Raw genomic sequence first — 16,906 nt, forward strand, 5'->3', positions numbered from 1 at the left:
TCTCAGTAGGTTGATAGTCTTATCAGTAGGTTGATAGTCTTATCAGTAGGTTGATCATCTTATCAGTAGGTTGATAGTCTTATCAGTAAGAGACGGGCCTTATCAACGAGCAGGTCTTACTGGTGGATGGGGTGGTGATGGGAGCAGTCTTATCAGTGTCCACATTATACCCTGCCAGTGATTAAGTCTTATCAGTTGGCAAGAAGTGTAGTTAGTGAGAATAAGGTCTTATCAGAGGGCAGGGGTCTTATCAATAGATAGGCTTTATCAATAGACAAAACGTCTTTGGAAGTGATCAAAGGTGAAGGACAGATCTTATCATTGGCTTGATTAGCTACAAGGCTCTTATCAGTGAACAGGGGCTCTTATCAGTGAACAGGAGCTCTTATCAGTGGACAGGGGCTCTTATCAGTAAAGAGGGGCTCTTATCAGTGAACAGGGGCTCTTATCAGTGAACAGGGGTTCTTATCAGTGAACAGGGGTTCTTATCAGTGAACAGGGGCTCTTATCAGTGAACAGGGGTTCTTATCAGTGAACAGGAGCTCTTATCAGTGGACAGGGGCTCTTATCAGTAAAGAGGGTCTCTTATCAGTGAACAGGGGCTCTTATCAGTGAACAGGGGTTCTTATCAGTGAACAGGGGTTCTTATCAGTGAACAGGGGCTCTTATCAGTGAACAGGGGTTCTTATCAGTGAACAGGAGCTCTTATCAGTGGACAGGGGCTCTTATCAGTGAACAGGGGCTCTTATCAGTGAACAGGGGCTCTTATCAGTGAACAAAGGCTCTTATCAGTGAACAAAGGCTCTTATCAGTGAACAAAGGCTCTTATCAGTGAACAGCGGCTCTTATCAGTGAACAGGGGTTCTTATCAGTGAACAGGGGTTCTTATCAGTGAACAGGGGTTCTTATCAGTGAAGAGGGGGGTCCAGTCAGTGAGCAGTGGGTGTTATCAGTGGACAGAAGGAGTCATGAGAGAGTGACTGGTCTATAAGCCTCAGGGACTGATATGGTTTTATCATCAAACTAGGAGACGCTTATCAGTGACCCAAGGCATTTTGCTCAGTGGGCGCGGAACGATTCTTATCAGTGAGGAGGAGAGGGTTATCAGTGAGCTAGAACAGGAGTGGAAGATATGGAAAAGAACCATTCCAATAGAGTGTTGCAGTCAAATTAGAACCATGTAGCCCTTCCACTGGGTAGGATACCTTTCATCAGTGGGCAGAGAGTCTTATTAGTAAGTGGGCATGGAGTCTTATTGGTAAGTGGGCATGGAGTCTTATTAGTAAGTGTGTAGAGACTTATGAGTGAGTGGGAAGCGAGTCTTATTTCCTCAGTGGGTAGAGACTTATTAGTAAGTGGGAAGCGAGTCTTATTAGTAAGTGGGTTGAGACTTATTAGTAAGTGGGTAGAGAGTCTTATTATTCAGTGCGTAGGGAGTCTTATTAGTAAGCGGGCAGGGAGTCTTATTAGTAAGTGGGCAGGGAGTCTTATTAGTAAGTGGGTATGGAGTCTTATTAGTCAGTGGGTAGAGAGTCTTATTACTCAGTGGGTAGGGAGTCTTATTAGTCAGTGGGCATGGAGTCTTATTAGTCAGTGGGGTTGGAGTCTTATTAGTCAGTTTGAAGGGAGTCTTATTTCCTCAGTGGGAAGGGAGTCTTATTAGTAAGTGGGTAGCGAGTCTTATTAGTAAGTGGGTAGAGACTTATTAGTCAGTGGGCATGGAGTCTTATTAGTAAGTGGGAAGGGAGTCTTATTTCCTCAGTGGGAAGGGAGTCTTATTAGTAAGTGGGAAAGGAGTCTTATTAGTAAGTGTGTAGAGACTTATTAGTCAGTGGGCATGGAGTCTTATTAGTAAGTGTGTAGAGACTTATTAGTCAGTGGGCATGGAGTCTTATTAGTAAGTGGGAAAGGAGTCTTATTAGTAAGTGTGTAGAGACTTATTAGTAAGTGTGTAGAGAGTCTTATTATTCAGTGGGCATGGAGTCTTATTAGTAAGTGGGTAGAGACTTATTAGTCAGTGGGCATGGAGTCTTATTAGTAAGTGGGAAGGGAGTCTTATTAGTAAGTGGGAAAGGAGTCTTATTAGTAAGTGTGTAGAGACTTATTAGTAAGTGGGAAGGGAGTCTTATTAGTAAGTGGGAAAGGAGTCTTATTAGTAAGTGTGTAGAGACTTAATAGTAAGTGGGTAGGGAGTCTTATTAGTAAGTGGGTAGAGACTTATTAGTCAGTGGGCATGGAGTCTTATTAGTAAGTGGGAAAGGAGTCTTATTAGTAAGTGGGCAGAGAGTCTCATTACTCAGTGGGTAGAGTCTTATTAGTAAGCTTATGGTCAAAGTGCAGGGCAGGATTTCCCACTAGTGAACAATAGTCACACGTTTATCCCTGGGGGACGGAGTTCTGTTTTGAGACGCGCTGTCAATGGATTGGAACGGTGTGGTATACCGGGGTCGACGTGCTGTCAATGGATTGGAACGGTGTGGTATACCGGGGTCGACGTGCTGTCAATGGATTGGAACGATGTGGTATACCGGGGTCGACGTGCTGTCAATGGATTGGAACGATGTGGTATACCGGGGCCGACGTGCTGTCAATGGATTGGAACGATGTGGTATACCGGGGTCGACGTGCTGTCAATGGATTGGAACGATGTGGTATACCGGGGTCGACGTGCTGTCAATGGATTGGAACGATGTGGTATACCGGGGTCGACGTGCTGTCAATGGATTGGAACGATGTGGTATACCGGGGCCGACGTGCTGTCAATGGATTGGAACGATGTGGTATACCGGGGTCGACGTGCTGTCAATGGATTGGAACGATGTGGTATACCGGGGTCGACGTGCTGTCAATGGATTGGAACGATGTGGTATACCGGGGTCGACGTGCTGTCAATGGATTGGAACGATGTGGTATACCGGGGCCGACGTGCTGTCAATGGATTGGAACGATGTGGTATACCGGGGTCGACGTGCTGTCAATGGATTGGAACGATGTGGTATACCGGGGTCGACGTGCTGTCAATGGATTGGAACGGTGTGGTATACCGGGGTCGACGTGCTGTCAATGGATTGGAACGATGTGGTATACCGGGGTCGACGTGCTGTCAATGGATTGGAACGATGTGGTATACCGGGGTCGACGTGCTGTCAATGGATTGGAACGGTGTGGTATACCGGGGTCGACGTGCTGTCAATGGATTGGAACGATGTGGTATACCGGGGTCGACGTGCTGTCAATGGATTGGAACGATGTGGTATACCGGGGCCGACGTGCTGTCAATGGATTGGAACGATGTGGTATACCGGGGTCGACGTGCTGTCAATGGATTGGAACGATGTGGTATACCGGGGTCGACGTGCTGTCAATGGATTGGAACGGTGTGGTATACCGGGGTCGACGTGCTGTCAATGGATTGGAACGATGTGGTATACCGGGGTCGACGTGCTGTCAATGGATTGGAACGATGTGGTATACCGGGGTCGACGTGCTGTCAATGGATTGGAACGATGTGGTATACCGGGGTCGACGTGCTGTCAATGGATTGGAACGATGTGGCATACCGGGGTCGACGTGCTGTCAATGGATTGGAACGATGTGGTATACCGGGGTCGACGTGCTGTCAATGGATTGAACCAGGGCATGTGAAGCGTCTGGGGTAAACCATGGAAAGTTGTGTGGGGCCTGATGTGGAAAGGGAGCTGTGGTTTCGGTGCATTATTACATGACAGCTAGAGACTGAGTGTGAACGAATGGGGCCTTTGTTGTCTTTTCCTAGCGCTACCTCGCACACATGAGGGGGGGGAGGGGGTTGTTATTTCATGTGTGGCGAGGTGGCGATGGGAATGAATAAAGGCAGACAGTATGAATTATGTACATGTGTATATATGTATATATCTGTGTATGTATATGTATACGTTGAGATGTATAGGTATGTATATGTGCGTGTGTGGACGTGTATGTATATACATGTGTATGTGGGTGGGTTGGGCCATTCTTTCGTCTGTTTCCTTGCGCTACCTCGCTAACGTGGGAGACAGCGACTAAGTATAATAACTAGATACATCCCCAGGTGATGACCTGCCTGGTAGACAGAAACAAGGCATTAATGGTTGTTCATATGATCATGGCAGGTCGAATGACCATCAAAGGGAAGATAGGTTACATAGAAAACGGTAGTGATGGTCACATAGAAAACGGTAGTGATGGTTACAGAGAAAGCGGTAGTGATGGTTACATAGAAAACGATGGTGATGGTTGCATAGAAAACGAAGTTGATGGTTACATAGAAAACGACAGTGATGGTTACATAGAAAACGGTAGTGATGGTTACATAGGAAACGATAGTGATGGTTACATAGAAAACGATAGTGATGGTTACATAGAAAACGATAGTGATGGTTACATAGAAAACGATAGTGATGGTTACATAGAAAACGATAGTAGTGTTGAGTACGTTTGATGATGAAGGGTTGGTCGAAATCATTATGGACGTATCCCAGAAGTGGCCATAGGGGCTGGGATAATGTCCCATACCTGGGAGAGAAGTGGCCATGGGGGCTGGGATAATGTCCCATACCTGGGAGAGAAGTGGCCATGGGGGCTGGGATGGGATAATGTCCCATACCTGGGAGAGAAGTGGCCGTGGGGGCTGGGATAATGTCCCATACCTGGGAGAGAAGTGGCCATGGGGGCTGGGATGGGATAATGTCCCATACCTGGGAGAGAAGTGGCCATGGGGGGATGGGATGGGATAATGTCCCATACCTGGGAGAGAAGTGGCCATGGGGGCTGGGATAATGTCCCATACCTGGGAGAGAAGTGGCCATGGGGGCTGGGATGGGATAATGTCCCATACCTGGGAAAGAAGTGGCCATGGGGGCTGGGATAATGTCCCATACCTGGGAGAGAAGTGGCCATGGGGGCTGGGATGGGATAATGTCCCATACCTGGGAGAGAAGTGGCCATGGGGGCTGGGATAATGTCCAATACCTGGGATAGAAGGGGGCTGGGATGGGATAATGTCCCATACCTGGGAGAGAAGGGGCCATGGGGGGCTGGGATAATGTCCCATACCTGGGAGAGAAGTGGCCATGGGGGCTGGGATGGGATAATGTCCCATACCTGGGAGAGAAGTAGCCATGGGGCTGGGATGGGATAATGTCCCATACCTGGGAGAGAAGTGGCCATGGGGGCTGGGATAATGTCCCATACCTGAGAGAGAAGTGGCCATGGGGGCTGGGATAATGTCCCATACCTGGGAGAGAAGAGGGCTGGGATGGGATAATGTCCCATACCTGGGAGAGAAGGGGCCATGGGGGCTGGGATAATGTCCCATACCTGGGAGAGAAGTGGCCATGGGGGCTGGGATAATGTCCCATACCTGGGAGAGAAAGGGGCTGGGATGGGATAATGTCCCATACCTGGGAGAGAAGAGGCCATGAGGGGCTGGGATAATGTCCCATACCTGGGAGAGAAGTGGCCATGGGGGCTGGGATAATGTCCCATACCTGGGAGAGAAGTGGCCATGGGGGGCTGGGATAATGTCCCATACCTGGGAGAGAAGTGGCCATGGGGGCTGGGATAATGTCCCATACCTGGGATAGAAGGGGGCTGGGATGGGATAATGTCCTATACCTGGGAGAGAAGGGGGCTGGGCTGGGATAATGTCCCATACCTGGGAGAGAAGTGGCCATGGGGGCTGGGATGGGATAATGTCCCATACCTGGGAGAGAAGTGGCCATGGGGCTGGGATAATGTCCCATACCTGGGAGAGAAGTGGCCATGGGGGCTGGGATGGGATAATGTCCCATACCTGGGAAAGAAGTGGCCATGGGGGCTGGGATAATGTCCCATACCTGGGAGAGAAGTGGCCATGGGGGCTGGGATAATGTCCCATACCTGGGAGAGAAGGGGGCTGGGATGGGATAATGTCCCATACCTGGGATAGAAGGGGGCTGGGCTGGGATAATGTCCCATACCTGGGAGAGAAGTGGCCATGGGGGCTGGGATAATGTCCCATACCTGGGATAGAAGGGGGCTGGGATGGGATAATGTCCCATACCTGGGAGAGAAGGGGGCTGGGGCTGGGATAATGTCCCATACCTGGGAGAGAAGTGGCCATGGGGGCTGGGATAATGTCCCATACCTGGGAGAGAAGGGGGCTGGGATGGGATAATGTCCCATACCTGGGAGAGAAGGGGGCTGGGATGGGATAATGTCCCATACCTGGGAGAGAAGTGGCCATGGGGGCTGGGATAATGTCCCATACCTGGGAGAGAAGTGGCCAGGGATGGGATAATGTCCCATACCTGGGATAGAAGGGGGCTGGGATGGGATAATGTCCCATACCTGGGAGAGAAGGGGGATGGGATAATGTCCCATACCTGGGAGAGAAGGGGGCTGGGATGGGATAATGTCCCATACCTGGGAGAGAAGGGGGCTGGGATGGGATAATGTCCCATACCTGGGAGAGAAGGGGGCTGGGATAATGTCCCATACCTGGGAGAGAGGGGCTGGGATGGGATAATGTCCCATACCTGGGAGAGAGGGCCTGGGGATGGGATAATGTCCCATACCTGGGAGAGAAGGGGCTGGGATGGGATAATGTCCCATACCTGGGAGAGAAGGGGCTGGGATGGGATAAATGTCCCATACCTGGGAGAGAGATGCTGGGCTGGGATAATGTCCATACCTGGGATAGAAGGGGGCTGGGATGGGATAATGTCCCATACCTGGGAGAGAAGGCGGGATGGGATAATGTCCCATACCTGGGAGAGAAGGGCTGGGCATGGGATAATGTCCCATACCTGGGAGAGAAGTGGCATGGGGGCTGGGATAATGTCCATACCTGGGAGAGAAGGGGCTGGGATGGGATAATGTCCCATACCTGGGAGAGAAGCATGGGGCTGGATAATGTCCCATACCTGGGAGAGAAGTGGGCTGGGATGGGATAATGTCCCATACCTGGGAGAGAAGTGGCCATGGGGCTGGGATGTAATGTCCCATACCTGGGAGAAGTGGCAGGGGGCTGGGATAATGTCCCATACCTGGGATAGAAGGGGCTGGGATGGATAATGTCCCATACCTGGGAGAGAAGTGGCCATGGGGGATGGGATAATGTCCCATACCTGGGAGAGAAGGCAGGGGCTGGGATAATGTCCCATACCTGGGAGAGTGGCTGGTGAAGAATGTCTATACCTGGATGAGGGGTGGTTGATGCCCTACTAAGCAGGGGCTGGGAACGGTATCCGATACACGGTGAAGTATTGCCAGGGCTTAATGCCCTTACCTGGGGGGAACGAGGCATGCGGGTAGTCCATACCTGAAAAGCAGGGGACTGTTAAGTCAATAACTGGATAACATGAGGTGGATTATGTCCTATTAGTGGAGCAGTGGTTGCGGATGGTATGCACATACTGGGTTGAAGTGATAATGACCTAATGGGGGGGGGGGGGGTTGAAGGGGGGTTGAGGGGGGAGGTTGATGGGGGGTTGATGGGGGGAGGTTGGGGGTTGTTGATGGGGGGGACACGTAAGTATTGCATTGGGGGGGACACGTAAGTGTTGCATGGGGGGACACGTAAGTGTTGCATTGGGAGACACGTAAGTGTTGCAATGGGGGACACGTAAGTTGCATGGGGGACACGTAAGTGTTGCATGGGGGGCACGTAAGTGTTGCATGGGGGGACACGTAAGTGTTGCATGGGGGGACACGTAAGTGTTGCATGGGGGAAACACGTAAGTGTTGCATGGGGGGACACGTAAGTGTTGCATGGGGGACACGTAAGTGTTGCATGGGGGGACACGTAAGTGTTGCATGGGGACACACGTAAGTGTTGCATGGGGGACACGTAAGTGTTGCATGGGGACACACGTAAGTGTTGCATGGGGGACACGTAAGTGTTACATGGGGGGACACGTAAGTGTTGCATGGGGGGACACACGTAAGTGTTGCATGGGGGGACACGTAAGTGTTGCATGGGGGACACGTAAGTGTTGCATGGGGGGACACGTAAGTGTTGCAGGGGGGGACACGTAAGTGTTGCATGGGGGGGCACGTAAGTGTTGCATTGGGGGGACACGTAAGTGTTGCATGGGGGGGCACGTAAGTATTGCATTGGGGGGACACGTAAGTGTTGCATGGGGGGACACGTAAGTGTTGCATGGGGGGGCACGTAAGTGTTGCATGGGGGACACGTAAGTGTTACATGGGGGGCACGTAAGTATTGCATTGGGGGGACACGTAAGTGTTGCATGGGGGGACACACGTAAGTGTTGCATGGGGGGACACGTAAGTGTTGCATGGGGGGACACGTAAGTGTTGCATGGGGACACACGTAAGTGTTGCATGGGGGGACACGTAAGTGTTGCATGGAGACACACGTAAGTGTTGCATGGGGGACACGTAAGTGTTACATGGGGGGCACGTAAGTATTGCATTGGGGGGACACGTAAGTGTTGCATGGGGGGGCACGTAAGTGTTGCATGGGGGGGCACGTAAGCGTTGCATGGGGGGGCACGTAAGTGTTGCATGGGGGGGCACGTAAGTGTTGCATGGGGGACACATAAGTGTTGGACGAAGTGTAAAGTGATTAAGTAAGGAGAAACAGATATGCACAAGAGAATCATCATTGAATAATTTGGTTATAAGTGCAAAGTAGAAATGTGGGTGGGAATGGGTGGGAGAGATGGGTGTGGGGGGGTGGGTGGCTGGCAGTGATGGGTGGTTGTGTGGGTGGTAGCGTTGGGTAGGGTAGGGTTGGTTGATAGCAATGGGTGTGAGTGATGGGTGAGTATGGGTGGAATCACTGGGATGGGTGTGGGCAGGAGTGATGGGTGGGTGTGGGCAGGAGTGATGGGTGGGTGTATGCAGGAGTGATGGGTGGGTGTATGCAGGAGTGGTGATGGGTGGGTGTGGGCAGGAGTGATGGGTGGGTGTGTGCAGGAGTGATGGGTGGGTGTATGCAGGAGTGATGGGTGGGTGTATGCAGGAGTGGTGATGGGTGGGTGTGGGCAGGAGTGATGGATGGGTGTGGGCAGGAGTGATGGGTGGGTGTGTGCAGGAGTGATGGGTGGGTGTATGCAGGAGTGGTGATGGGTGGGTGTGGGCAGGAGTGATGGGTGGGTGTATGCAGGAGTGATGGCTGGGTGTATGCAGGAGTGATGGGTGGGTGTATGCAGGAGTGATGGGTGAGTGTGGGCAGGATTGATGGGTGGGTGTGGGCAGGAGTGATGATGGGTGGGTGTATACAGGAGTGATGGGTGGGTGTGGGCAGCAGTGATGGGTGGGTGTATGCAGGAGTGGTGATGGATGGATGTAAGCAGGAGTGATGATGGGTGGGTGTGTGCAGGAGTGGTGATGGGTGGGTGTGTGCAGGAGTGATGATGGGTGTATGCAGGAGTGATGGGTGAGTGTGTGCAGGAGTGATGGATGGGTGTGTGCAGGAGTGATGGGTGGGTGTATGCAGGAGTGATGGGTGGGTGTATGCAGGAGTGATGGATGGGTGTATGCAGGAGTGATGGGTGGGTGTGTGCAGGAGTGATGGATGGGTGTATGCAGGAGTGATGGGTGGGTGTATGCAGGAGTGATGGATGGGTGTATGCAGGAGTGATGGGTGGGTGTGTGCAGGAGTGATGGATGGGTGTATGCAGGAGTGATGGGTGAGTGTGTGCAGGAGTGATGGATGGGTGTGTGCAGGAGTGATGGATGGGTGTATGCAGGAGTGATGGGTGGGTGTATGCAGGAGTGATGGATGGGTGTATACAGGAGTGATGGGTGGGTGTATGCAGGAGTGATGATGGGTGGGTGTATGCAGGAGTGGTGATGGGTGGGTGTGGGCAGGAGTGATGGGTGGGTGTATGCAGGAGTGATGGGTGGGTGTATGCAGGAGTGATGGGTGGGTGTATGCAGGAGTGATGGGTGGGTGTGTGCAGGAGTGATGGATGGGTGTATGCAGGAGTGATGGGTGGGTGTATGCAGGAGTGATGATGGGTGGGTGTATGCAGGAGTGATGGGTGGGTGTATGCAGGAGTGATGATGGGTGGGTGTATGCAGGAGTGGTGATGGGTGGGTGTATGCAGGAGTGGTGATGGGTGGGTGTGGGCAGGAGTGATGGGTGGGTGTATGCAGGAGTGATGGGTGGGTGTATGCAGGAGTGATGGGTGGGTGTATGCAGGAGTGATGATGGGTGGGTGTATGCAGGAGTGATGGATGGGTGTATGCAGAAGTGATGATGGGTGTGTGTGGGCAGGAGTGGTGATGGGTGGGTGTATGCAGGAATGATGATGGGTGTATGCAGGAGTGATGGATGGGTGTATGCAGGAGTGATGGGTGGGTGTGGGCAGGAGTGATGGGTGGGTGTATGCGCGAGTGATGGGTGGGTGTATGCAGGAGTGATGGGTGGGTGTATGCGCGAGTGATGGGTGGGTGTATGCAGGAGTGATGGGTGGGTGTGGGCAGCAGTGATGGGTGGGTGTGGGCAGGTGGGTGTGGGCAGGAGTGGTGATGGGTGGGTGTATGCAGGAGTGATGGGTGGGTGTATGCAGGAGTGATGGGTGGGTGTGGGCAGCAGTGATGGGTGGGTGTGGGCAGGTGGGTGTGGGCAGGAGTGGTGATGGGTGGGTGTGGGCAGGAGTGATGGGTGTGGGCAGGACTCACCGTGGGGTGGAACTGGACACATGTGAGGCCACAGGGAATGGGTAAACACCTCTCTGGTATCCCAGGGTTCTTCAGTGTATACAGACACAGTAAACCACTGGTGTCGCACGCCATCTGGTTACCTGGGGGAGAATTATATAATTACATTCTAAATTACTTTCCTGAATTACAAAATTACATCCTACGATTACTTTCCTGAATGAGAATTACATAATTACATTCATTATTTTCCTGAATGAGAATTACATAATTACTTTCTACGATTACTTTCCTGAATGAGAATTACATAATTACATTTTACGATTACTTTCCTGAATGAGAATTACATAATTACATCGTGCGATTACTTTCCTGAATGCTAATTACATAATCACATCCTACGATTACTTTCCTGAATGAGAATTACATAATTACATCGTGCGATTACTTTCCTGAATGCTAATTACATAATCACATCCTACGATTACTTTCCTGAATGAGAATTACATAATTACATTTTACGATTACTTTCCTGAATGAGAATTACATAATTACATCGTGCGATTACTTTCCTGAATGCTAATTACATAATCACATCCTACGATTACTTTCCTGAATGAGAATTACATAATTACATCTTACGATTATTTTCCTGAATGCAAATTACATAATTACATCCTGATTACATAATTACATTCTACGATTACTTCGGGGAAATTACCTTTCGACGTTTTCTTTCAAAGGCGAGTAAGTCGTCGTTCAAATGTGTATGGCGAGACGGGATTAAATGTGGGCATGAAAGTGGTATGATTATATTAGATCTCACAGCCTTAGATTTGCGACCTTGTGAGCAGGACAGTGTCTGGCTCACGAGAGAGAGAGAGAGAGAGAGAGAGAGAGAGAGAGAGAGAGAGAGAGAGAGAGAGAGAGAGAGAGAGAGAGAGAGGCTCTCTCTCTCTCCCTTCATCTTCCATTCCCTCCGCCAGCACGCCGGATGGAGAACGGGTATAGAGAGAGAGAAAAAAAAATACCTTGCAGGATTGATATCTCTCCCTTCATCCTCCATTCCCTCCGGCACCACGCCGGCAGGAAATCGGGTAAGAGAGAGAGGGGGAAAAAATACCTTGCAGGATTAATATCTTTCCCTTTATCTTCCATTCCCTCCGGCAGCACGCCGGCAGGAGAACGGGTATAGAGAGAAAAAAAAATACCTTGCAGGATTAATATCTTTCCCTTTATCTTCCATTCCCTCCGGCACCACGCCGGCAGGAGAACAGGTATAGAGAGGGAGAGAGAAAAAAAAATACCTTGCAGGATTAATATCTCTCCCTTCATCCTCCATTCTCTCCGGCACCACGCCGGCAGGAGAACGGGTATAGAGAGAGAGAAAAAAAAAATACCTTGCAGGATTAATAAGCCTGAAAGAAGTCTTTATGGGAAAGTCATGAGGCAGAATGACATGGGGTTAAACTCCAGACTCTCGACCTACCAAACTTATATCATTCCTGATGTTGAAGAATGATACAGAAGTTCTTAATTACTCTCTCTAAGCAGGTGAGAGAGAGAGAGAGAGAGAGAGAGAGAGAGAGAGAGAGAGAGAGAGAGAGAGAGAGAGAGAGAGAGAGAGAGAGAGATCAGTGGTTGAGGAGGTAGCATGATATAACACAACTTTATGATCACTGGAGACTAACAAGTGATGACCAGGGTTAATTGTCAAAACATTGAAGTGTGTGGGTCTGAATAACATATTTTTTTTTAGGGGGGGTGAGAGTTTATTCCATGTATGAATAATGTCGGTAAGAAAATAGTTCGTACAGTCCAGATCAAGTCGGTGACCTGTACGTTTTAATCCAGTTCCTCTCGTTGGTGGAGCAGGACCTACCGTAAAGCCATGGTCAATATCGCCGTTCTTTTAAGTATTTTGAAACTTTCTCTTCATTTGACCCTGAGATGACTCTTGCTCAGGCAGAACAAGTTTATTTCACTCAGTCTTTCCTCATCTAGTTTCTCAAGCAAAGGAGGGAACCATTTTAACTCCTCTTCTTTGCACTGCTTCCAATTTACGAATGTCTTTACTTAAGTACCAGGGGCCCTAAAACTGCAATGTGATCGAAGTAGACATTGTCATCATCACAAAATATCTCTCACATCCTGGTTTCTGTACGTACAGTTTCTGTTTCTAAATCCTAACATCTTATTTTCCATTTCTTGTCATCCACTTCATTGCAATGTTGACAGAAGTTGAAGTTCATGGAAAAAGTGACCCCACCCCCCCGCCTCTGTTTCATTAAGTTTCTTTCTTTTAAGAGGCGCCTCCCCCCCAGTACACATAGCTCCCCTGGGGTGTACGTAGTAGCCACCAGGTCGTCCCCCAGTACACATAGCTCCCCTGGGGTGTACGTAGTAGCCACCAGGTCGTCCCCCAGTACACATTGCTCCCCTGGGGTGTACGTAGTAGCCACCAGGTCGTCCCCCAGTACACATTGCACCCCAGGGGTGTACGTACTACCCACCAGGTCGTCCCCCAGTACACATTGCTCCCCTGGGGTGTACATACTACCCACCAGGTCGTCCCCCAGTACACATTGCTCCCCTGGGGTGTACGTAGTAGCCACCAGGTCGTCCCCCAGTACACATTGCACCCCAGGGGTGTACGTACTACCCACCAGGTCGTCCCCCAGTACACATTGCACCCCTGGGGTGCACGTAGTAGCCAGCAGGTCATCCCCCAGTACCTACCTGGGGTGTAGCCAGCAGGTCGTCCCCCAGTACCTACCTGGGGTGTAGCCAGCAGGTCGTCCCCCAGTACCTACCTGGGGTGTAGCCAGCAGGTCGTCCCCCAGTACCTACCTGGGGTGTAGGCAGCAGGTCGTCCCCCAGTACCTACCTGGGGTGTAGCCAGCAGGTCGTCCCCCAGTACCTACCTGGGGTGTAGCCAGCAGGTCGTCCCCCAGTACCTACCTGGGGTGTAGGCCGCAGCCAGCAGGTCGTCCCCCAGTACCTACCTGGGGTGTAGCCCGCCGCCAGCAGGTCGTCCCCCAGTACCTACCTGGGGTGTAGGCCACACAAGCAGGTCGTCCCCCAGTACCTACCTGGGGTGTAGCCAGCAGGTCGTCCCCCAGTACCTACCTGGGGTGTAGCCAGCAGGTCGTCCCCCAGTACCTACCTGGGGTGTAGCCAGCAGGTCGTCCCCCAGTACCTACCTGGGGTGTAGGCCACACCAGCAGGTCGTCCCCCAGTACCTACCTGGGGTGTAGCCAGCAGGTCGTCCCCCCCCCAGTACCTACCTGGGGTGTAGCCAGCAGGTCGTCCCCCAGTACCTACCTGGGGTGTAGCCAGCAGGTCGTCCCCCAGTACCTACCTGGGGTGTAGGCCACACCAGCAGGTCGTCCCCCAGTACCTACCTGGGGTGTAGACCGCAGGTCGTCCCCCAGTACCTACCTGGGGTGTAGCCAGCAGGTCGTCCCCCAGTACCTACCTGGGGTGTAGGCCACAGGTCGTCCCCCAGTACCTACCTGGGGTGTAGCCAGCAGGTCGTCCCCCAGTACCTACCTGGGGTGTAGACCGCAGGTCGTCCCCCAGTACCTACCTGGGGTGTAGCCAGCAGGTCGTCCCCCAGTACCTACCTGGGGTGTAGGCCGCCGCCAGCAGGTCAGGGTAGGCGGGGCTCCAGCAGACGTCAGCCACCAGCAGGTCTCGGGTCCTGCTTCCGCTCAGCTTCCACAGGGGAAGCAGGGAACCCTCAAATGGCCGGAAGTCGTCGCTTGTGTCCTCCCAGTACCTGTAGTCTACTGGGGGGAAGACAGTGTCACGACTGGTGTACTGGGGGGGGAGGTGTATCTTCTCATGGTACCGGGAACTGGGAAGTGCTAGGCAAGGCAGATCCTAGGATACATTGTATTCTCTGATACATAACCCTGAAATACATTGTATTCTCTGATACATGACCCTGAAATACATTGTATTCTTTGATACATGATCCTGAAATACAGCGTATCCTTTGATACATGACACTGAAATGCAATGTATCCTTTGATACATGACCCTGAAATACAATGTATCCTCTGATACATGACCCTGAAATACAATGTATCCTCTGATACATAACCCTGAAATGCAATGTATCCTCTGATACATGACCCTGAAATACAGCGTATCCTTTGATACATAACCCTGAAATACAGCGTATCCTCTGATACATGACCCTGAAATGCAACGTATCCTCTGATACATGACCCTGAAATACAGCGTATCCTCTGATACATAGCCCTGAAATACAGCGTATCCTCTGATACATGACCCTGAAATGCAATGTATCCTCTGATACATAACCCTGAAATACAGCGTATCCTTTGATACATAACCCTGAAATACAATGTATCCTCTGATATATGACCCTGAAATACAATGTATCTTCTGATACATAACCCTGATATACCAGAGGGAATTGAGTGTAGATTGAGAAAAGATGAGAGTAAATGACGTAAGGGGAGTGAATGAAAAACGGGATGTATTTAAGAAGCAGTAATGGCTTGCGCAAAAGATGCACGTGGCATGAGAAAGGTGGGAGGTGGGCAGATTGGAAAGGGTAGTGAGTGGTGGGATGAAGAAGTAAAGTTGATAGTGAAAGGGAAAAAAAGAGGCGTTTGGGCAGTACTTAAAAGGAAGGAGTGCAAATGACTGGGAGATGTGCAAGAGAAAGTGGCAGGAGGTCAGGGAGAAGGTGCAGCGATTTTGATAAAGAGGGCAAACGAGAGTTGGGGTAAGGGAGCATTATCAAATCATCGAGAGAATAAAAAGATGTTTGGGAAGGAGGTAGATAATGAGTGAAAGACAAGAGAGCGGCTTCGTGAAGAGAGAAGAGGTGCTAAAAGTCTTGCGGAAGATGAAAGCCGGCACGGTAGCAGGTTTGGATGGTAATGCAGTAGAATTTATTAAAAAAGGGGCTGACTGTATTGTTGACTGGTTGGTAAGGTATGACCATGTATGACTCATGGTGAGGTGCCTGAGGATTGGCGGAATGCTTGCATAGTGCCATTGTACAAAGGCAAAGGGGATAAGAGTGAGTGCTCAAATTACAGAGGTATAAGTTTGTTGAGTATTCCTGGTAAATTATATGGGAGGGTATTGATTGAGAGGGTGAAGGCATGTACAGAGCATCAGATTGGGGAAGAGCAGTGTGGTTTCAGAAGTGGTAAAGGATGTGTGGATCATTTCAGTACACCATCTTCTGCTCTCTCTCAACCACATTCTTTTTGTTTCCAAAATTTCTTCCCTAATCTGTCTGGGGCAAAAAGGTCAGAGCCGATGTCTTCGTCCAATTCCAGACATAGACGATCCTGGAGTACATGGAATTCCACCAAGATGTTCACTAGGGAAGGAGAAAGCAGAGTGGTCGTAGTGGTTCGGGGTTTGCTGAGCAAGGTAGAACACTACTATGTGGACCTGGTTGGTTAAGACTATGGCGAAGAACTGTGGCATAATGGGCTGCAGAATGTCCATCAAAGTCCATATCCTTGACGCTTATTTTGACAGATTTCAGGAGAACATGGCAGCGTGTTGGGAGGAGCAAGGTGAACACTCCCACCAGGATGTACTGGACTTTGAACAATGTTATCAAGGAACATGTAACATCATGGCAAATCATATTTGGGGTCTGGTTCGTGAAAATGATTTACAGGACAATCGTAAATCTCAAAGAACTAACTCCTCACTTCTAAATCTTTTGTGGGTTTAACATTAGTGTCGAAAGATGATGATTTTGATTAATATTTTGCTGTTTTTGTGTTTATGTGGTTAGGAATGTGCAAATTCGCCCGTTGTCCAATTGGAAATAGGTAAATTTTCCAAATATTAATGTTCTCCTCACAAAAGCCAAGTTTGAAGAGAATGATTGCCTTTTAATCTCCACTTTTTACGTAGACGCAATTAGGAAATAACACTTGACTACCCTGGAACAAAAATTGTGTTACACAGTGATAATCACCCATCTCCCGCTGTCCACTTTCAGTTTTACCCACATTAATCTATTCCTTAGACGCTTATCACACACTCCCACTACTCCTGCTTCAGGAGCCGTGCTACTCCTTCCTTAGCTCTCGCCCTCACACCAACAACTGACTTTACTCCCAAGACATTCCCAAACCACTCTTCCCCTTTACCCTTGAGCTTCGTTTCACTCAGAGCCAAAACATCCAGGTTCCTTTCCTCAAACATACTACCTATCTCTCCTTTTTTCTCATCTTGGTTACATCCACACACATTTAGACAT

The 16,906-nt window shown here is 50.2% G+C and overlaps 1 protein-coding gene across 1 annotated transcript in view; it reads right to left on the reverse strand.

Moving 5' to 3' along the window:
- The window catches only part of LOC139762959 (dynein intermediate chain 2, ciliary-like), a 31,745-nt gene that overhangs the window by 13,924 nt on the left and 915 nt on the right, over positions 1-16,906 (reverse strand). The window contains exons 3-5 of the mRNA XM_071688284.1: positions 14,262-14,423; positions 10,657-10,778; positions 7,128-7,321 (exon numbers count right to left, since the gene is read on the reverse strand). Of these exons, the coding sequence (XP_071544385.1) occupies positions 7,128-7,321; positions 10,657-10,778; positions 14,262-14,423 (478 nt within the window). The remainder of the gene's footprint in view (positions 1-7,127; positions 7,322-10,656; positions 10,779-14,261; positions 14,424-16,906) is intronic.

The sequence above is a fragment of the Panulirus ornatus genome, chromosome 45 (assembly GCF_036320965.1).
Source record: "Panulirus ornatus isolate Po-2019 chromosome 45, ASM3632096v1, whole genome shotgun sequence".
Classification (NCBI taxonomy): Eukaryota; Metazoa; Arthropoda; class Malacostraca; order Decapoda; family Palinuridae; genus Panulirus; species Panulirus ornatus.